General features: G+C 40.6%; 2 protein-coding genes across 7 annotated transcripts in view; both read right to left on the bottom strand.

The window, feature by feature from the left end:
• Positions 1-23,540, bottom strand: part of LOC127497138 (leukocyte elastase inhibitor-like) — a 173,760-nt gene that overhangs the window by 140,802 nt on the left and 9,418 nt on the right. For 2 of the 6 annotated variants that reach the window (XM_051865349.1, XM_051865348.1), the window contains exon 5: positions 1,426-1,473. In XM_051865349.1, the coding sequence (XP_051721309.1) occupies positions 1,426-1,473 (48 nt within the window). Of the gene's footprint in view, positions 1-1,425; positions 1,474-1,559; positions 1,674-2,230; positions 2,293-21,907; positions 22,042-23,540 lie in introns of those variants that run through there. The other 4 variants (XM_051865351.1, XM_051865352.1, XM_051865358.1 and 1 more) reach the window with 3 other exon arrangements.
• LOC127497143 (leukocyte elastase inhibitor-like) lies at positions 19,601-22,048 on the bottom strand. Its single transcript, XM_051865380.1, has 7 exons — positions 21,908-22,048; positions 21,585-21,761; positions 21,194-21,343; positions 20,990-21,107; positions 20,687-20,829; positions 20,413-20,580; positions 19,601-20,029 (listed from the first exon to the last, which is right to left on the bottom strand). Exons 2-7 carry the CDS (start codon positions 21,750-21,752, stop codon positions 19,631-19,633), a joined length of 1,146 nt encoding a protein of 381 aa, XP_051721340.1. The 5' UTR covers positions 21,753-21,761; positions 21,908-22,048; the 3' UTR covers positions 19,601-19,630.

Genomic DNA, 23,540 nt, shown 5'->3' with positions numbered 1-23,540 from the left:
GAGAACAGAAGCGTCCATAGAACAGAATGGCATTTGAGGGATTATGCCGGATGAAGAAAAGGAACGGGTGGTCTGCATTGAACATCTCTGCAAATGAACGTTCTTCAACAACAGCATCGGTGGCTACAGCCGCTTCGGTTCCTTCCTCGTTTACTTCAACAAAGGCTTTATGAAACACCTGCGACAGCACCAGGTGGTCATTGGAGGACATGCCTGAAAGATTCACCTTCTGCGTGTCAAAAACATCCTCCATTTCCATGCTGATCAGAAGACTCTTCATGTCGTATTTTTCCTCCATCTTGAATCTGGGCAGAGATACTTGAACTTCTTGTTGATACATGACTTCTGGTTTGGTCCACTCCATGAGCTTCTCGTAGGTCAGTGCCTTTTCAAGCTGGATAAGAGAGTCATGTAAATATATGTTTTACATAAAAATGGTATAAATGTTTTTTAACCACATGAAACTAACATGAATACAAAGAAATTATATTTGCCATTAACCAATAATGAAACAAAACATCATTTACAAGCTTAAAAATAAAGGTTCTTTATTGGCATTGATGGTTCCATTAAGAACCTTTAACATCCATGGAACCTTTCCACTGCACAAGAGGTTCTTTATAGTGGGAAACAGTTCTTCAGCTCATTATTCACACAAAGGAGGGGAAAAAAAGTTTTTTTAAAGAACCCAAAATGGCTCTTCTATTGCATCGCTGCAAAAACTCCCTCTGGAGCCCGTTTTTAAGAATGTTTACAAGCAGAATCTGTGCTGTCTCACCTTCTGAAGGCCAGTGGTGTCGTCTTCCATCTCATTAGGAAGGATGATCAACATACTGAGATTCTTCCCAACATACGGCAGCTCCAGAACCTGACTGTTAATCTCTGGGATGAAGGCCAGAGGAAACTATGCCTTTTGATACATCATCTTCACTGGTTTAGTTCGATTCTGCCAAACATTAATGGAAACACATTATAACCTCTCATATTTCATGACTGTTACTGAACAAACAATTTAAAATAATGTAGAAAAAACAAGAGCATGAAATCTCAACCTTGTTCATCTTAAACTGCCCATCACTGGTGGCTTCCTTTGGAAATTTCTTCTCCCAGTTCGCCTTGAAGTAGATGGCGTTCACCAAGACCAGTCTCGTCAGTGTATCGAGGACTCCATATGGCAGCAAGTCCTTGATCTTCTCTAAAATACAAATGGACATTGTTCACTTTGAGCACATAGCTCAATTCAGGAACCCATGAAGTCAAACATGGCCTTTGAAAAGACAGTTTTGCTGAAAGTGCTGCAAAAAAACATGAAATAACTTTTATTTGTAAGAATGTCATCTCATGCTGGATTTCACCTTGTGTTTTTTTCTCCACCCATTTATTGATGTTGATACGAGCAGCCTCTGATTTGTTTATGAAGTCCACCTTCTCCAGTCCGGCTTCATAGTATCTTTTTGCATCATTGAGGAATTTCTGTAATACAGCAAATCGATTGAGGTGCAAATGATATTAGAGCTGAGAACATTTCCAGAACCTCCAGTGAATAAACTGAGTCTTACCTCAACAAACTGGTAGGATTGCTCTCCGTAGAGGCGGTTGGCAACACTCAACACATACGGGACTCCTGGTTTGTTCAGCTCACTCATAAACTTGTGGAAGCTGGAATGAATTTGGTCCACTGAATCATGAGGATTTTTAAAGCCCAAGACCTGCACAGCATAAAGATAACCTCACTATTTTGATAAGTTCAATGTATAGTATTAAAATACAGCATATAATAGTGTAAAATACTAAACATGATGATCAAACACACACACACACACACACACACACACACACACACATATATATATATATATATATATATACATTTTGAATTCTGAATGACTGGCCATAAAAAACATGCTTAAGTGTGAGATCACCTGAATCATCTGAGCTGCTGTGTTTCCTCTTGCACCGAGCGACACCATGGCCAGAGCCGAGGAGATGCTGACAGGAGAGTAGAACACATTTCCTGATGCGTTTCCTCCACTGATCTTCTTGAACAGGTTGAGGGAGAACTGAGTGTTTGCTGCTGACAAAGCCTCCATTTTCACAAGCTAGAAAGAAATAGTAGTAGGTGGACATGTCTTCATCATCATGACACACAATTTAGTTCTATTAGATCTGTTTTAATCAACAAATTTTATTACTGTGTGGGTTACCATTTAAATTGCATGCATAAAAGTACCTCACCCTAAAACGGCCAGCCTTTAGACCAAATCAGCTTGTAACATCCCTTGAAATTATTAAATTAATGTTTATCCACCAGGAAAAGAATCAGACTAAAATTGTGTGATTCATTCTTCATTTGTTTATCATAAGTAAAACCAATAAATAAAACTGTGTAGCAGAAGAAACTAACCTGAAATCAGGAAAAATACATGATAATTGTATTAATCATAATTAGTCATTTTTAATCATAATGTGTGTACAACCCAAAAATCGATTAGCTGATGAGGGTTGGAAGTAGGTATCTCTGTGAAACTTTTACTAAACATAAATAAATAATGTTCCTCATCACCACACACCCAAAGTACAAATCCTTGTCCAAACAATTTTTTACATTTATTAGGTGTACATGTCAGTTATAACAATAAATTCAATGCATGCATGCATGGATTTAGGCATTTTTTATTCATGAATATTAATTTCTCTAGTATATAAAAGACTTTTTTACACATTTAATTTCAGCCAGAATGTTGTAAAATAATCTTGATCTTGTTAGTTTTCTGGTCGTTTGTGATTATTTTAGATAAGAAGTGAGTTCAATCTGTACATTTTTTGAGACTGCAACATCTAGCTGATTAAATATTTTAGACGTGAGCAAAACTATAATTATATTCACTATGGACTGTGTGTGTGAGAGAGAGAGTATGATTTAATGATAAATAGTTAAAGAAAAAGTTTAAGAAAAAAAGTTAACAGAAGGAAAACAAAGACTTAAAACATTTTTGAAGGCTTGAAACATTTTAAATAAAGGTAATTGTTTTACTAAGTTCAAGATTAACCATTGACTTCTATAGTAGGAAAAAATACTATGGAAGTCAGTGGCTACTGTCAACTGTCTGGTTACCAACATTGTTTACAATATCTTCTTTTGTGTTCAAACAAAGAAAGAAACTCTCACAGGTTTGGATCAACATGACGGTGAGTAAATGATGACAGAATTTTCATTTTTGGGTGGACTATCCCTTTAAAAACAAACTTTACATCAACATAAAAAACTGTCACTAAAAACACTGTGAACACTGAGTATACTTGTGTGTGTCACCATAATCATACAGACTGTTGTTCTTAAAACACACAACATCTGGGCAGTTAAAGGGTTAGTTCACCCAAAATGAAAATTCTGTCATTAATTACTCACCCTCATGTCGTTCCCAACCTGTTAGACTTTCATTCATCTTCAGAACACAAATGAAGATCATTTTGATGAAATCTAAGCGATTTCTGTCCCTCCATAGACTGCTACACAAGTGAAACTTGCTTCAAAAAGTTCATAAAGAGATTGTAAAACTAATCCATATGAAATGAGCAGTTTAGTATACATTTTTTGAAGACACTCGATTGCTTTATATGATGAACAGAGTGAATTTAGACTTATATTCACATGTAAACATTCATCAACTCACACATCAGTTGTGGTAAATGGAAGCTCAAGCATGTTTGCTTGATGTGTGTGAGAACCAATGAGGTTCAGCGCGTTTGAGCTTCTTCAAGAGGTTTGTTCTCGCATGTCAAGAAGTTTCAGTTTGGCATCTGTTTTATGTTCGCTGATGAATGTTTATATGTGAGTAAAAGCCTAAATTCAATCTGTTCAGCATTTAAAGTGATCAAGTCTCTTCAGAAAATTTGGACTAAACCGCTCGATTCATATGGATTAGTTTTACAATCTCTTTATGAACCTTTTAAAGTGACAAAGTGTCAGTTGCGTAGCTGTGTATGGAGGAACAGAAATCTCTCAAGATTTCATCAAAAAGATTTGTGTTCTGAAGATGAACGAAAGTCTTACAGGTTTGAAACGACATGAGGATGAGTAATTAATGAGAGAATTTTCATTTTTGGGTGAACTAACCCTTCAAGGTTACAGATGCTCTTGTTAAACGGGCTCTGATGATTTGGCCTTTTTGGACATCTGACAAGTCACCCATTTCACACATGGCTTGTACTAAAAACTACTGAAAACCACTTATACGGCACTGACATACAAACTAGAACATTAAATAAAAGATAATTGCAATGTTTGTTTTTTCACTGTAAAGCCTACACAAATGATATTAACCCCTATAATAATGGGTGTTCTCATTATTTTGCCCAACCCCTGTATTTTATTTCATAATATGTCATATCAGAACTCCAAATCTAGTTCAGTGAAAATACAAATCAGAAGAGCTGCTGGATTCAGTGCAGCAGGAAGTAGGAGAACAGAGAACAGCAGAGGAACAGGAAGATCTGGGTGACACTCTGAGCACCATTATACGTGGTGTTCGGGGTGACACTTGTGGTGGCAGCATCATTACACAGGTTCCCCTCACAACATCTGATGACTGTATCATTACTATCTGATGTTGAGGAATCACAAAAAGATTTAGAGACACAGCCTTTTTCAACAACTGACTGGTTTCCGAAAGTCCCTGATGAAAAGAAAGAAAACAAAGGTTAGTCTAAGCTTCACTGGTGTTCTTTGTTCTTCCAGTCTTATTCCTTTTTCAGATTCTCACATGTATATGTGAAGCAGTGGTCCTCACTCCCTGAACAGTTCAGTATGTTTGTGCAGTTCTGCCAATGACAAGAGAAACATGTCTTTCCATTGGGGACATTAGAGGGATCTACAGGAGGGGGAAAAGTATTTTTTTATGTTATTTTCTGTACAAAATACAAAATATATCTATTGAAACACCACTCCTTGTCACTGCTCCATTCAATCAATACACGGCAAACAAGAAACACTCTGCTATTTCCTAATTGAATGTCTTTTGAAAGAACGTTAGTGTTGACTTTAAAGAAGATCATTTAAAGAAGATAGTCATTTGCTTAGGAAAGCACAGTACCTGGAGCATCTTGGTCATTACACCGGTCTGTGTTACAGCAGGAGACAGCCGTCTTTACATCGCCTGTGTTCGCGGATCCACTTATACAGCCAGAAGCACAACGTTTAGCTTTCATCTTGAAAGTAATATTACCTAAAAACATGAATGATAAAGGAAAGACTCGTTCAACTGTACATTATTTTGATGGAAAATGTATTTATATATATACACACTGTAAAACAACAACAACAACAAAAACACTAATAAATCCAACAGCCTTTTTTGCCTGAGTTAGCCAGGCCAAGTTGCTACTAATAACAATTTTTTTACTTTTGTCATATACTGACATCCACCATAATAACACTGGTGGTAAAGATGAAACCACGAGATAAATCAAAGCTCTGTGTTTGGCATGGTAATGGGTATGACAATGTTGATATATTTGGTCTTGGTGGATCTGCTACACTGCTGCTGCTGCTGCAGAGCAAGTACGAGACTTGCTACTGCCAATCCATACACAACCATATCTTGGTCTCATCACTCCAGAGTATAGAGTCCCAGTAGTCTTCATCTTTGTCAGCATGGGCCCTGGCAAACTCTAGGTGGGCTTTTTTGTGCCTGGGCTTTAGGAGAGGCTTCTTTCGTGGACGGCACCCATGCATGCCATTCCTCTGCAGTGTACACCGTATTGTGTCACGGGAAATAGTCACCCCAGTTTGGCTTTCTACTTCTTTAGATAACTGCAGTGAACTTGCATGCCGACTTTCTTCAACCCTTCTCATCAGAAGACGCTTCCGTGGACGACCTGGACGTCTCTGTGAGATGGTTGCAGTTCCATCTTTTTTAAATGTTTGTACCACTTTTGCTACAGTATTCTGACTGATAAGTAAAGCTTTGCTGATCTTCTTGTAGCCTCACCAAATGATTTTCTTTCTCAGGTCTTGTGACATTTCTCTTCCATGTGGTGCCATTGCTGACAGCATGAAATGGGAAGGGGTTTTAACACCCTTTTATAGTCAACTGTCTGCTGGACACCTGTGTAATGAATAATTAGACTCACCTGTGGTTGAATTCTTGTTAAATTAGACATTTGTAGTCTAAAATTTAGCTTTGCTCTGCTCTGGAGGAGGGCGTGGAGCAAGAAAAGATCACAAAGAGTCCAGGGAATATAATACAATCCATGGAAGACTGGAAGGTGGGAGGAGCCAGTGAGGAGGAGGAGCCGGATGTTGAGCCAGAGGCCAGCCAGGTTGAGGCCCCAGGGCGGAGTCGAAGGCAGGAGGGGAGCCATGGTGCAGTCGACTTCATGGAAGACCCTGGGGATGACCGAGGGAGATGACGCAACAGATGATGGAGACCCAGGTGTAGCCGATGAGCCAAAGAGCCCACTTGACACTGATGGTACTGGAGACAGAGGTGGAACCATGGCAATGAGGTGGAACCAGTGAACCAAAGGACAGAGGTGGAGTCAGTGGAACGGAGGGCGGAGCCAGGTGGAGTCAAAGGCGCAGGTGAACAAAGGATAACAGGAAATGATAAATGTAAACTAAAAGTCTGTGAAAGTGAAACTAAGACAACTAGGGGTGACAATAATGGTATGAGATTTTCACGGTATGATAATAGTTTATGAAAACATCATGGTTTCACGGTATACCATATTAAACAACCAATTCTTCTTATTGTTGTTACATCCAACAGCTGGAGTGCCTTTGATCTTCTCGACCCCAATACTATCTCATCACGGTGGGTAAAGATGCAATAAAGATGTTGTCTTATTTACAATGACAATTTGTAGCCACCGTGCTGGACTACTGCATATTCTGAGGCAGCGTCAGAAACGTAGGAGGCTGGTATGCATGACTTTATTCCATCCTGTCATCTCCACCGGTCTCAAAACATTGTAATTTTCGGCTTCATTGGCACTTGGAACAACACAACTTTGTTTCTGTAACAACTTGCACAAGAACTCAGCATGTTTTGTATAACAACATCTGACATGTTTGCGTTTTACATGGCTTGAGAAAGTGACATAGGCTATGTCACTGTAAGTGTAAGTGAAGAATCAAATGTAACACCCAGATTTAAATAGCTTGAGATGGAATTAATTCAGCCCCATCAATCGAAAAACTCAGTTCAGACTTTTTTTTAAGATAGATGGTGATCTAACCAGATTTTAATATCAGTAAAACAGGCATATAATGATTCAAGAGGAATAGCAGAAATGGACCAAGCAGTAAATTTGGAGGTCATCAGCATAACAATGATAGTTGAGACCATGACAGCGGATAAAATAACCAAGGTGTAACAAATAAATATTGAAGAGGTCTGAGAACAGAGCCATGAGGGACACCTTGAGAGACAGAACAAGTGGAAGATTTGAATTGTCGATCAGTGAGATGGGATGTAAACCAAGAAAAAGCACTACCTGTGATGCCTTTAGATGAAAGACAAGAGATATGTGATGGGATACAGTGTCAAAAGCTATTAAATCAAGCATGATAAGAACAGTAAGACAGCAAGAATCAGCAGATAGGAGAAGATATGTGAAGTCAATAACTGATCAGGGGAGTAAATGTTGACTTAAAGTGTTATTTTATGTGTTTTTGCACAAGATGATACAGAGTAGATCTACTAGTGTTTAATGCTTTGTTGGCTTAGGTTGAGGATGAGCCAAGAAACATTGTCGCTATGCTGTATATTGCTTTATTTAAAGGCAGTAACTGTGCTGATGCAGTGATAAACTCTTTACTAATAATGTTAACACAGGCATGTGTGTTGTCGTTAGCTATATGAACTGCACAAGATTACACATTGAGTGTTTATTTTAATTATTATTTGTGTTATTTTAAATTTAAGACATTCTTTTTTTAGTGGACTCAAATGAATTTCACAGTACTAACACCGTATAAATATTAGGTCCTAAACTTAATGATTTAAGGCAATCAGTTTCCCCAAATGAAATTAGTTAACTTCCATGGTATTATTACAGTAACATTCCATAAAGATTACAGTAGGACAAACTTAAATTATCTGTAAACTACAGTGAAGGGAACTTACTGTTCTGTAGCATTTTACAGTCTTTTACAGTTCAAATTACAATATTTTTTGAAAGTATTGTAAATATATTATACAAATATATTATAAATTTAGCATTTTTCTCATTTCAAACTATTTTTAACATAAATACTGCTGTTAGCATAACAGTCTAATAGCAAAACAATTCAAAAGCAGTAATCTACATACAATATTCTGTGATATTTTTTTTTAATTCTGCCAGCAGTTACTGTGTGTGACATGTACTGTCTCAGCACCAGTAAATAATACCAGCATCTACATCAGTCAAATATATCAGTACATTTGAATCCATCATACTGGACTTACCAAATTGTGACACTTCTGTATAACTCATGCACTGAGATCCATTGGGGCATGTTTGTACCATTGGATTTGCACAAGTATCGTCCAGACTCGTGCACTCATAACAGCTGAGCGAGTGTCCTTTAGGAATAAAACAGAGAGACAGTGAGACATCAATGATCTGCATTTGTACTTAAAAACATTACAAACACTATTTGTCTTTGTACCTGCAGTGAAAAGAATGAACAGAAAAAAAACTGAGATTTGCAGATCCATCTTTAATCAGGAGGTGAATGAAATAACGTTTCTGTTTCAGTGTCCAATTTATAGCTTACCTGAAGGGGAGGGTCTTCATGAGAAAATGAAAGTTACACACTTCTTGGAGTTACATAATTGACTTGCCAGTTAATGATAAATGAAGGTTGAATAAGGAAATTACAAAATTCCAACCTTCTTAAATTGATAGCTCACCCAAAAATGAAAATCTGTCATCTTTTATTCACTTTCATGTAATTCAAAACCCAGCTCAAATTCTTTCTTATGTAGAACACAAAAGTAGATATTTCAAATAATGTCTTTGTGTTTTCTGTGTGTTTTTGTCCATTAAATGAAATCCAATAGGGTTCAATGTCACCAGGGAAGCATTGAAATGCGACAATGATTCATTGATAATGGATAGTGTATTTCTAGTAACAAGGTCACTGTTACAACACAGAAGGGTCAGAGACAGGAGATCACAGACAAGGATGTTTATTGATACCAGCAGAGTAAAACAGCAGTGCAGGTGAGTATGTAGCAACGTAAAGGTGATAAACTGGAGTGAAGATAAGTGATACTGTCCTTTTGTGGTTACAGACGTGAAGATCTTGAATGGCGTTGGAGAGGATGGACGTTGAACAATGAGAACACTCACACACGGACTGGAGATCACATGAGGAGAACAGGAGACGCTGGAGACAGGTAAGTAGTTTGGTAGGAGTCCTTGAGGTAAGCATACAGGTAAGTTTAGATGCAAACGAGACCGGACAATGTGGTTGTGAGTGTGAGTGTTCTTTGTACTGGTGTTGATGAGGTGGTGATGAGGTGCAGGTGCCGGTGATCAGAACTCAGGAGAAGTGGTGCGCTGTGATTGGTGGATGGTGGAGCCTGGCGTGTCTGTGACAGTACCCACCCCCTCCACGGCCCGCTCCTGAGGGCCGAGGACCCCGACGTCGTGGTGGCCGTCCTCTTCCACGTGGGGCAGGTCTGTCGGGATGGTTGGAGTGGAAGGTGTGAAGCAGGTTGGGGTCGAGTATGTCGTTTCTGGGGACCCAAGAGCGTTCCTCGGGGCCGTAGCCTTCCCAGTCCACAAGATATTCCAAACGACCACCACGGCACTGGGAGTCCAGGATCTCGTGAACCTCGTAAGCAGCTCTGTCGTCCAGGATAAGTGGAAGGGGGGGTTCGGCAGCTGCTACGCCAGGCCCTGTGGAGAGAGAAACAGAAGGGTGGTGAGGCTTAAGGAGGGAGACATGGAATGTGGGATGAATCCAGTATTGTGGAGGTAATTGGAGCTGATACGTGACGGGGTTGATCTGCTTGGTGATGGTGAACGGGCCAATGAATCTGGGACTCAGCTTCTTGCAGGGCAGACGCAGTCTGATGTCCCATGTTGACAGCCAGACCTTCTGTCCCGGTTGGTAGGAGGGGGCGTCGGAGCGGTGAAGGTCGGCTGTCATCCTGTGTCTGTGCAGGGCCCGCTGTAGTTGGTGGTGTGCAGAGTCCCAGACCCTCTCGCTCTCTCGGAACCAGTAGTTGACAGATGGAACGTCCGATGGTTCCCCGGTCCAGGGGAACAGTGGGGGTTGGTAACCGAGTATGCACTGGAATGGAGTGAGTCCAGTAGATGGTTGACGCAAGGGAATTCTGTGCGTACTCGGCCCAACCCAGATACTGGTTCCAAGAGTTCTGGTGGCCGTGACAGAAGGTACGGAGGAAGCGGCCGTTCTCCTGGATCTTTCTCTCCGTCTGCCCGTTCGACTGAGGGTGGTAGCCGGATGAGAGACTGACGGTCACACCTAGGAGCGAGAAGAAAGCCTTCCATACCCGTGAAATAAACTGGGGTCCTCTGTCTGAGACGATGTCTTCGGGAATTCCGTAGTATCTGAACACGTGATTGAACATAAGTTCAGCAGTCTCCATGGCAGTAGGTAGGCCCTTCAGGGGAATCAGACGACATGACTTGGAGAATCGATCCACGATTACAAGAATGCAGGTGTATTCATCGGATGCTGGCAGGTCGGTGATAAAATCAACTCCTAGGAGTGACCAGGGTCGATTAGGAACGGGCAGAGGATGGAGCTTGCCGGATAGAAAATGGCGAGGGCTCTTGGAGATGGCGCACATGGTTTTAGGGAGAATGGTTTCTGGTTCTTCTGACTTTTCCTCGGGAGCATGGAGGCGAGATAGGGCATCCGCCTTGACGTTTCTGGAGCCGGGACGATAGGAGATGGAGAAGTCAAAACGGGTGAAGAATAATGACCAGCGTGCTTGCCGAGGGTTCAGTCTTTTTGCAGCTCTCGGGTACTCCAAGTTCTTGTGATCAGTAAGAACAATAAAGGGATGTTTCGCTCCCTCCAGCCAATGCCTCCACTCCTCAAGGGCCAACTTCACGGCCAGGAGCTCGCGGTTACCAATGTCGTAGTTGGTCTCCGCCGGGTTGAGCTTGCGGGAGAAGAATGCGCATGGATGGAGTCTACCTGGGGTCCCCTGCTGCTGAGATAGAACCGCTCCCACTCCTGTGGTGGAGGCGTCCACCTCCACTACAAAGGGCAGGTCTGGATTGGGGTGGACGAGGAAGGGAGCGGTGGTGAAGGCTTCTTTGAGGGTTTCAAAGGCATTGGTGGCAGCTGGTGTCCAGGACGGAGACTTGGGCTTATTTTGGAGAAGGTTGGTGAGTGGATGGGCGATGGAACTGTAATTCTTGATGAAACGGCAGTAGAAATTAGCAAAACCAAGGAAGCGCTGGAGTTCTTTGATCATGGATGGAGTGGGCCAGGTCTTAATGGCTTCCACCTTCCCCTCGTCCATCCGGATGCCACTGTGGTCGATGATATATCCCAAGAAGTGCACTGAGGGCTGGTGGAAGGAACATTTTTCAGCTTTCAAGAAGAGATGGAACTTTCTCAGGCGCTGGAGGACCTCCGCAACGTGGTGGCGATGTTCGGCCAAGCTCCGGGAGTAGATTAAGATGTCGTCGATGTAGACTAGCACAAACTTGTGGAGAAACTCCCGGAGCACCTCGTGGATGAAGTCCTGGAATACGGAGGGGGCGTTGACCAGGCCATACGGCATAACAAGATATTCATAGTGGCTGGTAGGTGTCACGAAGGCGGTCTTCCACTCGTCCCCCTCACGTATCCGGATGAGGTTATACACGCTGCGGAGGTCCAGCTTGGTGAACACAGTGGCACCACGGAGATGTTCCAGGGCAGCTGGGACGAGAGGAAGGGGATATCGGAACTTGATGGTGATTTTGTTGAGGGCACAGTAGTCAATACATGGCCGCAAGCCTCCGTCCTTTTTTGCTACAAAGAAGAAACTCGAAGCAGCAGGGGAAGTAGACTGCTGGATGTAACCTTGAGCTAGGGCCTCCTTGATGTATTCTTCCATGGCCTTCTCCTCTGGGATTAACAGGGGGTAGATTCTTCCCCTGGGCACTGACTCACCCGGAAGCAGATCGATGGCGCAGTCCCATGGCCGGTGTGGAGGCAGCTTGGAGGCTCTTTGCGGGCAGAAGATGTCACTGAAGGGGGCGTAACATGATGGTATGTCGACAGAACGTTTCTCTACTGGACTTTCGATGGAAGTGGCACAGATGGAGAGTTCTTCAGAATGAGGAGACGAAGGAACTGGAAACTCGGAGATGCAGTTGGAGAAACAGGTTTCGCCCCAATTCAGGATCTCGCCGTTACTCCAGGAAATGACGGGGTTATGCTGCTCCAACCAGGGACGCCCTAGGATCACGTCAGAGGTGGATTCCTCCAGAACCAGCAGATATATATTTTCATGGTGCAGCACTCCGACCCGAAGCTGGATAGGTCCAACACAGCGACGTACGTGTCTTCTACTGAGGAGTCTGCCAGTTACTGAATGGATCTGGTAGGTGGTCGGAGGTGGCGAGGTCTTGAGCTTGAGTTGTCGACAGAGGGCGCCGGAGATGAAGTTGCCTGCTGACCCTGAATCGAGGAGCGCCACCACTGGAAGGGAAACATCAGCGGCAGTAAGATTTACAACAGTGGTGAGTGGCTTCATCTTATTCATGGAGGGAATGATAGCACTCACCATGGGACGCGGAGGACGAATTGGGCATGTGGAGATTACATGCCCAGGAGAACCACAATAAAGGCAAAGATTCAGGGTCAGCCGCCTCTGTCGCTCAGTAGAGGAGAGTCTTGAATTTTCCACTTGCATAGGCTCGTTGGCTGGTTCTGGAGGGCTGACGGATTCTGGCCGACGGAGGAGGGTGTTGAACAGTGACTGGCCCTGGTGTTCTTCGATACATGACTGCATACGAGAGGCAAAGCGGATGGAAAGCTGGATGAAGCGCTCTAGGCCGATGGAGTCCTCGAATGCAGCGAGATGCAACCGCACCCGAGGATCCAATCCTTGCCGGTAGGTGGTGATAAGGGCTTGTTCATTCCAACCACTGGAGGCAGCTAGCGTTCTAAATTGTAAAGCATATTCATTGACAGACATTGCACCTTGTTTAAGATTGTATAACTTCTCACCGATAGACGAGTCTGAGGTCGGCTTGCCGAAGACTTCCCGGAAGTGGGCAACGAAGCTGGAATATGATTGCGTGACTGAACTGTTCTGAGACCAGATGGAATCTGCCCACTGAAGTGCCTTGCCTTGAAGGTGAGAGATAATGAACGCTACTTTAGTGGTATCGGTGGGGTACAGGTGCGGTTGCATCTCCAGGACCAGCGCACACTGCAGGAGGAAACCGCTGCAGTCCTCCGCCGAGCCAGAGTAGGGCTCTGGTTTGGCCATGGGACTGGCGTGAACAGGAGGTGAAGGAGTGGAGACGGTGTTTGCGGAAGTGATCGCGGGAGGAGGAGACGATGTGCTGGAGGTGAGAGCTCGGCGCAGGGCGTCAACGAGCTCTTGGAAGGGATCCGGGTGACTCATGCTGGTATCTGGATGTTTAGGTCCGGTCTTCTGTTACAACACAGAAGGGTCAGAGACAGGTGATGAGGTGCAGGTGCCGGTGATCAGAACTCAGGAGAAGTGGTGCGCTGTGATTGGTGGATGGTGGAGCCTGGCGTGTCTGTGACAGTCACGCTGTTGAGGTCTCTTTGTGAGAGACTTTTGTGGACAAATCAAAACAAATGAGCTTAACAACACACATAAAGAAACTCACAGAAGAAACATACTGAGGTAAAAATTCAAAATGTTCACCAACGAAAATAGTTCCAAACAAAGATCACAACATAACTGTGCATTCTCAAAGTATTGCTAATGATTTAGCGTTTTGAATGAATCAGTTGAATGAATGATTCAATGGTTCACTCATTAAGTGACATGCTGCCACCTACTGGCAGTTTAGTTTCATGTTTAAACATATCATTGTATTTCTTCAAACATTTCTTATTTGTATATTTAAAAAAATATTTAAAACTTTAATCTCATAACATTATTTATTGCAGTTGTAATTTTGCAGACTTCAAGACTCCACAGCAAGTCATGTAGTCTGAACAGCACAGCAATCTGCTGATGTTTAAAGTCCTGTAGTGTAAACTTGGCTTAACTGTCAGCTGACCCACTACAAATGCATGCACAAATGATACAGGTAAGACCAGTTCAACTGTACATTGTTTTGATAGAAAATTTAATTCTAAAAAATGTGAAAGTAGGCAGCAGCAGTGAGAGTAAAAAACAAACATGAATCATCTCACAGCTGCAAAGCAGAAGAGAAAAGACACAATTTAGTTTATTTTAAACAATTTTTAATACAAATGATATTGCAAGAAAAACAATCTGAGTGAAAACAAATTGTGATTACACTCATAAATTCAGCACAGAAATCAAGTAGCAATTATGTGACATTTTACAGTTACATTTTCACACCTACAGCATCGCCATCAGTTAATTGTAACACTAACAGTGCATTCCAAAACGGGATATATCGCCCTCTGTAGGGGACTTCGGAGTGAAAATAATCATGGCCACCATATGGAAGGGTCATTCCAAACCGAAGTGCTCAAAACTGGCCACTTCAAAGGGGCCTTCGGAATGAAGGATTTCGAAGGGTACAACTGATGGACACTTCGGGCCCACATGATCCTTTGCACAGGGAAGTTGTTTTGCATCACAGAATGGGTACAGGAGGCTCAGAGTTCGATTTTACCTATAAATGTATGTATAGTATTTTTCTATACTACTGTAATACAAACCCGATTCCAAAAACGTTGGGACACTGTACAAATTGTGAATAAAAAAGGAATGCAATGATGTGGAAGTTTCAAATTTCAATATTTTATTCAGAATACAACATAGATGACATATCAAATGTTTAAACTGAGAAAATGTATCATTTTAAGGGAAAAATAAGTTGATTTTAAATTTCATGGCATCAACACATCTCAAAAAAGTTGGGACAAGGCCATGTTTACCACTGTGTGGCATCCCCTCTTCTTTTTATAACAGTCTGCAAACGTCTGGGGACTGAGGAGACAAGTTGCTCAAGTTTAGGAATAGGAATGTTGTCCCATTCTTGTCTAATACAGGCTTCTAGTTGCTCAACTGTCTTAGGTCTTCTTTGTCGCATCTTCCTCTTTATGATGCGCCAAATGTTTTCTATGGGTGAAAGATCTGGACTGCAGGCTGGCCATTTCAGTACCCGGATCCTTCTTCTACGCAGCCATGATGTTGTAATTGATGCAGTATGTGGTCTGGCATTGTCATGTTGGAAAATGCAAGGTCTTCCCTGAAAGAGACGACGTCTGGATGGGAGCATATGTTGTTCTAGAACTTGGATATACCTTTCAGCATTGATGGTGCCTTTCCAGATGTGTAAGCTGCCCATGCCACACGCACTCATGCAACCCCATACCATCAGAGATGCAGGCTTCTGAACGGAGCGCTGATAACAACTTGGGTTGTCCTTGTCCTCTTTAGTCCGGATGACATGGCGTCCCAGTTTTCCAAAAAGAACTTCAAATTTTGATTCGTCTGACCACAGAACAGTTTTCCACTTTGCCACAGTCCATTTTAAATGAGCCTTGGCCCAGAGAAAACGCCTGCGCTTCTGGATCATGTTTAGATATGGCTTCTTTTTTGACCTATAGAGTTTTAGCTGGCAACGGCGAATGGCACGGTGGATTGTGTTCATCGACAATGTTTTCTGGAAGTATTCCTGAGCCCATGTTGTGATTTCCATTACAGTAGCATTCCTGTATGTGATGCAGTGCCGTCTAAGGGCCCGAAGATCACAGGCATCCAGTATGGTTTTCCGGCCTTGACCCTTACGCACAGAGATTGTTCCAGATTCTCTGAATCTTTGGATGATATTATGCACTGTAGATGATGATAACTTCAAACTCTTTGCAATTTTTCTCTGAGAAACTCCTTTCTGATATTGCTCCACTATTTTTCGCCACAGCATTGGGGGAATTGGTGATCCTCTGCCCATCTTGACTTCTGAGAGACACTGCCACTCTGAGAGGCTCTTTTTATACCCAATCATGTTGCCAGTTGACCTAATAAGTTGCAAATTGGTCCTCCAGCTGTTCCTTATATGTACATTTAACTTTTCCGGCCTCTTATTGCTACCTGTCCCAACTTTTTTGGAATGTGTAGCTCTCATGAAATCCAAAATGAGCCAATATTTGGCATGACATTTCAAAATGTCTCACTTTCAACATTTGATATGTTATCTATATTCTATTGTGAATAAAATATAAGTTTATGAGATTTGTAAATTATTGCATTCCTTTTTTATTCACAATTTGTACAGTGTCCCAACTTTTTTGGAATCGGGTTTGTATTTATACGATTTAGATTTGGTACATTATTATGGTCAAAACGACATTTTACTTCAACAAAAATACTTTACAGCTCCCTTTATCAGTCCATTCAAATGTTTCAAATACATAGACACAATTTACAATATGGTGTGATAAACCAAAAATAAATAAATAAACAAATAAAGTAACGTTAAACAAAAGGCGCAGCTTGCACAATCTACTTATCATTCAGAGCGTGTTTTTTGGGGGGTCAAACAGCGTACAAAATGTGCGATGAAGGTGCCTCCTTGATTGTCTCGTTAAGGTGACGCAGAAGTGCATTTCAAAAAAAGAGTTTTGACCCCTACACCCTTCATCCCTTCGAAGCTCTTACTCCGGAGGGTAAACCGTTTGAAGGAATTAGGGCATAGGGATGAGCCCTTCCGAATGGAACGCAGGGTAAATTTCAATACTGGGCTCACCAGCCTGTGTTACTACTGTTGAACTCATGCACTTGACATCTCTAATGGGTCATACTGTATAACTTGTTTCTCTACACAAGAATCCATCAGACTCATGCACTCTTAACAGTTGAGAGAGTAAAAGAGAGTCAGAGAGAACATCAAATGATCTGTTTAGTGCTTGAAGTGGGCCGCAGTACAGGCACTTTTCTTTTTACATTAACCTTTACATTAACCTTCAGCATACCGTCACTCTTTCTGAAATACCGGCACTTTTTACATGTTGTCGGTACACTTTGCAGTCTGTGGCTGCGTCCAAAAGCTTGAAAATACTGCCTTTGGAGGAAGCATTCCAAATCCAGGAAAGCATCAAGACATGTCCAAATCCAATGTTAGCTTCACTTCCTGTCTCCTGACATACCTTCATCTGATTGATTTTTGAAGGCATCATAAATGTATCCTTTGCTGCCTTTGATATCCCACAATCCTGTTAAATATTTCGGGAACATGCTAATTTTTCTTAAAGAAAAAACTCTTAAAAAACAAATGCTGTAAAATGAGGGAGCTTGGTACATTACTAAAATATAAAAGGTTAAAAGTAACAACAAAGCGCAAACTATCAAATTAAATTATTTATTTTCAGCTATAATAATCTACAAAACCTGAGCTCTATACAAACATTTACAAACAGCTGCATATATATTCAGAATCCACATGTAGGCTATAAATAAAACAGTTTTGCTGAGTTAATGAAAAAGGAAAGTCTCAGTTTTGTTGATGCATTTAATTCAGTGGTGCTAAATATATTTTTTTTTTTTTGACTAAAACCGAGTAATTTACAAATGATACCATTTGAAAGTTACCACTTTTTCAGTAAACTGATTCTGAATTACTTTACTGAGGAAAATGTAACATTGTTTACAACCTGTTTTACATGTACTGATTACATGAAACATAAGACATTTCAGTTGTACTGTGTCTTTCAACATACCTTCTGACTGTGCATTTCTGTTTGCGTTTGAACCCCCTCTACAGGCAAAAAAAGCAAAGATGATAAATCTGTCAGCGCGACTCAAGGCCACAAGAGGGCGCTGTAGGTGCATACAGTCTTTTCCATGCAACATGGACTTTTTCATTGTTCGACATTTTTGTTTGTTTGCATGTGTCAGATAGCTAGCATCAGTAACTCCCACAATACTTCTCAATTGTTTTGCCACTACAAAAAGTATTTGCATAAAGTGACAAATTTGATATCACTATTGAGATTACATGTGACCCCTGACCACAAAACCAGTCATAAGTCGCACGGGTATATTTGTAGCAATATCCAACAATACATTGTATGGGTCAAAATGATCAATTTTTCGTTTATGCCAAAAAATCATTAGGATATTAAGTAAAGATCATGTTCCATGAAGATATTTTGTAAATTTCCTACTGTAAATGTATCAAAAATGTATTTTTGTGAGTGGATATCCATTACTAAGGACTTCATTTGGACAATTTTAAAGGTGTTTTTCTCAATATTTAGATTTTTTTGCACCCTCAGATTTCAGATTTTCAAATAGTTGTATCTCGGCCAAATTGTCCTATCCTAACAAACCATGCATCAATGGAAAGCTTATTTATCAACATCAGCTTTCAGTTGATGTATAAATCTCAAATTCCCCTTATGACTGGTTTTGTGGTCCAGGGTCACATATAAATGGAGGGTAAAGGCCCCTCTAGCTGCTATTTAGCTATTTTGTATATTTAGATTGACAATATAATTAATGTTCTATTAATTAAAACCAAGTCAGTCTCATCAAGTTAGTGGTTTAAGCATTTTTACATTTATTCCAAAATAATAACTAAAGGCAGTAACAACTTAAAAAACAATATATTTTATTTGTGTACTGATGTTCAGCTGTTCTTTTTAATAGTAAACTTACATCAGTCACGCTCGGTAAACACCGTCTGTCACAGACATGAAGATGTATCTTTAATTTCACCAAGCTGATTGCTCACTAAAAACCCCGCAGTAACCATGCTTTCAGGTCTTTTCAAGTTTGATTTTGACGTGACATAAAGCGGTGATATCTAAGTGGGTGAGCTGTTTACTTACTTTTTAATTAGTCCTCCCATTGATGCCATCATTTTGTTTATTCAGACTGACACATGGAACATGCACGTAAACAATAGGCAGGATTTATCACACAATCATTCATAGCGCGATGGAGGCATTGCCTCCTCTCATGTGACTTTCCCCATTCATTCTCAATTACCCCCCACTAAACCCACCGCACGCTTTAGGGGGTCTGTTGATTTTCTATGAGCTGAGAGGAGGCACCAGAGACGCAGACTTCCACTTTAACTTTACCTGCGGGTGTTGCTGTTGGACAGCGTTCCTTTAGAAAAATGAGTGACTTATACACTTTTTAATTTCACATTTTGTTATACATATATATATATATATATCAGGTTGCTCCAGTTGAGCTGTCACTGGAACATATTTTGTAAATCACTTGGGAATACATAAAAGGTTCTCATAAATTAAAAATGTCTAAATGCAATTATTATACCTATGTGTCAATACTGTCAATACTGCAATAATGCAAGTAAATAAGTAAATGTGTAAACAATTAGCTCACATTTCAAGAATCAATGCTGTGAAAGAAAATGCATGCAAACAATTTCACTCAATTATTTACTAATGATTTTATTTATCAGAGGAACACAGTCATCTAGAATGATCACTTTATCATCACATTCTTCAACGAGAACAGAAGCGTCCATAGAACAGAATGGCATTTGAGGGATTATGCCGGATGAAGAAAAGGAACGGGTGGTCTGCGTTGAACATCTCTGCAAATGAACGTTCTTCAACAACAGCATCGGTGGCTACAGCCGCTTCGGTTCCTTCCTCGTTTACTTCAACAAAGGCTTTATGAAACACCTGCGACAGCACCAGGTGGTCATTGGAGGACATGCCTGAAAGATTCACCTTCTGCGTGTCAAAAACATCCTCCATTCCCATGCTGATCAGAAGACTCTTCATGTCGTATTTTTCCTCCATCTTGAATCTGGGCAGAGATACTTGAACTTCTTGTTGACGCATGACTTCTGGTTTGGTCCACTCCATGAGCTTCTCGTAGGTCAGTGCCTTTTCAAGCTGGATAGGAGAGTCATGTAAATATATGTTTTACATAAAAATGGTATAAATGTTTTTTAACCACATGAAACTAACATGAATACAAAGAAATTATATTTGCCATTAACCAATAATGAAACAAAACATCATTTACAAGCTTAAAAATAAAGGTTCTTTATTGGCATTGATGGTTCCATTAAGAACCTTTAACATCCATGGAACCTTTCCACTGCACAAGAGGTTCCTTATAGTGGGAAACAGTTCTTCAGCTCATTATTCACACAAAGGTGGAAAAAAAAGGTTCTTTAAAGAACCCAAAATGGCTCTTCTATTGCATCGCTGCAAAAACTCCCTCTGGAGCCCGTTTATAAGAGTGTTCACAAGCAGAATCTGTGCTGTCTCACCTTCTGAAGGCCAGTGGTGTCGTCTTCCATCTCGTTAGGAAGGATGATCAACATACTGAGATTCTCCCCAACATATGGCAGCTCCAGAACCTGACTGTTAATCTCTGGGATGAAGGCCAGGCGAAACTGCGCCTTTTGATACATCATCTTCACTGGTTTAGTTCGATTCTGCCAAATATTAATGGAAACATATTATAACCTCTCATATTTCATGACTGTTACTGAGCAAACAATTTAAAATAATGTAGAAAAAACAAGAGCATGAAATCTCAACCTTGTTCATCTTAAACTGCCCATCACTGGTGGCTTCCTTTGGGAATTTCTTCTCCCAGTTCCCCTTGAAGTAGATGGCGTTCACCAAGACCAGTCTCGTCAGTGTATCGAGGACTCCATATGGCAGCAAGTCCTTGATCTTCTCTAAAATACAAATGGACATTGTTCACTTTGAGCACATAGCTCAATTCAGGAACCCATGAAGTCAAACATGGCCTTTGAAAAGACAGTTTTGCTGAAAGTGCTGCAAAAAAACATGAAATAACTTTTATTTGTAAGAATGTCATCTCATGCTGGATTTCACCTTGTGTTTTTTTCTCCACCCATTTATTGATGTTGATACGAGCAGCCTCTGATTTGGTCTTGAAGTCCACCTTCTCCAGTCCAGCTTCATAGTATCTTTTTGCGTCATTGAGGAATTTCTGTAATACAGCAAATCGATTGAGGTGCAAATGATATTAGAGCTGAGAACATTTCCAGAACCTCCAGTGAATAAACTGAGTCTTACCTCAACAAACTGGTAGGATTGCTCTCCGTAGAGGCGGTTGGCAACACTCAACACATACGGGACTCCTGGTTTGTTCAGCTCACTCATAAACTTGTGGAAGCTGGAATGAATTTGGTCCACTGAATGATGAGGATTTTTAAAGCCCAAGACCTGCACAGCATAAAGATAACCTCACTATTTTGATAAGTTCAATGTATAGTATTAAAATACAGCATATAATAGTGTAAAATACTAAACATGATGATCAAACACACACACACACACACACACACACATATATATATATATATATATATATATATATATATATATATATATATATATATATATATATATACATTTTGAATTCTGAATGACTGGCCATAAAAAACATGCTTAAGTGTGAGATCACCTGAATCATCTGAGCTGCTGTGTTTCCTCTTGCACCGAGCGACACCATGGCCAGAGCCGAGGAGATGCTGACAGGAGAGTAGAACACATTTCCTGATGCGTTTCCTCCACTGATCTTCTTGAACAGGTTGAGGGAGAACTGAGTGTTTGCTGCTGACAAAGCCTCCATTTTCACAAGCTAGAAAGAAATAGTAGTAGGTGGACATGTCTTCATCATCATGACACACAATTTAGTTCTATTAGATCTGTTTTAATCAACAAATTTTATAACTGTGTGGGTTACCATTTAAATTGCATGCATAAAAGTACCTCTAAAAGCATTACCTAGAGTAATCGGCAGAAATGATGAAGCTTCCCAGCGAGTCCGTCTGTCCGAGGTGAATGAAGCGATGGTTATGTGTGTCAGTCTAATAAATGCTGCCTCACCCTAAAACGGCCAGCCTTTAGGCCAAATCAGCTTGTAACATCCCTTGAAATTATTAAATTAATGTTTATCCACCAGGAAAAGAATCAGACTAAAATTGCGTGATTCATTCTTCATTTGTTTATCATAAGTAAAACCAATAAATAAAACTGTGTAGCAGAAGAAACTAACCTGAAATCAGGAAAAATACATGATAATTGTATTAATCATAATTAGTCATTTTTAATCATAATGTGAGTACAACCCAAAAATCGATTAGCTGATGAGGGTTGGAAGTAGGTGTCTCTGTGAAACTTTTACTAAACATAAATAAATAATGTTCCTCATCACCACACACCCAAAGTATAAATGCTTGTCCAAACAATTTTTTACATTTATTAGGTGTTCATGTCAGTTGGCTGCATAAAACAGGTCATGTGTTGTGGATACATGTATCATGAAATCTATCTAAGTTCAACTCTACAACAGACTTGCAGTTTTCTGTGTGTGTCTGTTCACCAGAAGGGGGCTGTAACACCATCAATAACAATAAATTCAATGCATGCATGGATTAAAGCATTTTTTATTCATGAATATTAATTTCTATAGTATGAAAGGCTTTTTTACACATTTAATTTCAGCCAGGATGTTGTAAAATAATCTTGACCTCTTAGTTTTCTGGTCATTTGTGATTATCTTAGATAAGAAGTGAGTGCAATCTATAAATTTTTTGAGACTAACATCTAGCTGATTAAATATTTTAGAAGTGAGCAAAACTAGAACTATATTCACTATGGACTGTGTGTGTGAGAGAGAGTATGATTCAAAACACGATATATATTCAGTACAGCGTGTCTCATTGTAGAATCTGAAGAGTTGCTGAATTCAGTGCAGCAGGAAGTAGGAGAGCAGAGAACAGCAGAGGAACAGGAAGCTCTTGGTGACGCTCTGAGCACCGTCAAATATGGAGGGAGGAGGAGGGTAGGGGTAGTCGGTGGGGATGGGACCGAGAGTGTGAGGAGTGGGAGGAGTGGGAAAAGTAAAGTCAAAGGAGAGGTGTCCTTTTATGTTATTTTCTGTACAAAATAGAAAATACATCTATTAAAACACCACTCCTTTAGCTGCCTGCTTCATTCAGTCAATACAAGGCAAACAAGAAACACTCTGCATTTTATTTCCTGATTGAATGTCCTTTGGAAGAACTTTAGTGTTGACTTTAAAATGATAGTCTTAGATTTGATTAGGAAAGCACAATACCTGGAGCATCTTGGATGTTACACTGGTCCGTGTTACAGCAGTAAGAAGTCCTCTTTACAATGTCTGTGTTCGTGGATCCACTTACACAGTCAACAGCACAACCTTTAGCCTTCATCTTAAAAGTAACACCTAAAAACATGAATGATACAGAAAAGATCGGTTCAACTGCACATTATTTTGATGGAAAATGTGTGTGTGTATATATATATATATATATATATATATATATATTCAACCCTTTCATGCATTAATTATGATAACCTCAGTCAGGATTTTTTTTTTTCCTGTGTGCTTTAT

This window comes from Ctenopharyngodon idella, chromosome 16 (genome assembly GCF_019924925.1).
Source record: "Ctenopharyngodon idella isolate HZGC_01 chromosome 16, HZGC01, whole genome shotgun sequence".
NCBI classification, from domain to species: Eukaryota; Metazoa; Chordata; class Actinopteri; order Cypriniformes; family Xenocyprididae; genus Ctenopharyngodon; species Ctenopharyngodon idella.
Note: the sequence above shows the minus strand (reverse complement) of the source record. Positions and strands in the feature narration are given on the sequence as shown.

Bases quoted from the DNA above. Each gene is read 5' to 3' on its own strand.
- LOC127497143 (XM_051865380.1), bottom strand. From the start codon at position 21,752: ATGGAGGCTTTGTCAGCAGCAAACACTCAGTTCTCCCTCAACCTGTTC. The intron at 21,108-21,193 runs GTAAGACTCAGT...GCTGTATTACAG, and splicing joins AATCCTACCAGTTTGTTGAG to AAATTCCTCAATGACGCAAA. The intron at 20,030-20,412 runs GTGAGACAGCAC...TCTCCTATCCAG, and splicing joins ACACCACTGGCCTTCAGAAG to CTTGAAAAGGCACTGACCTA.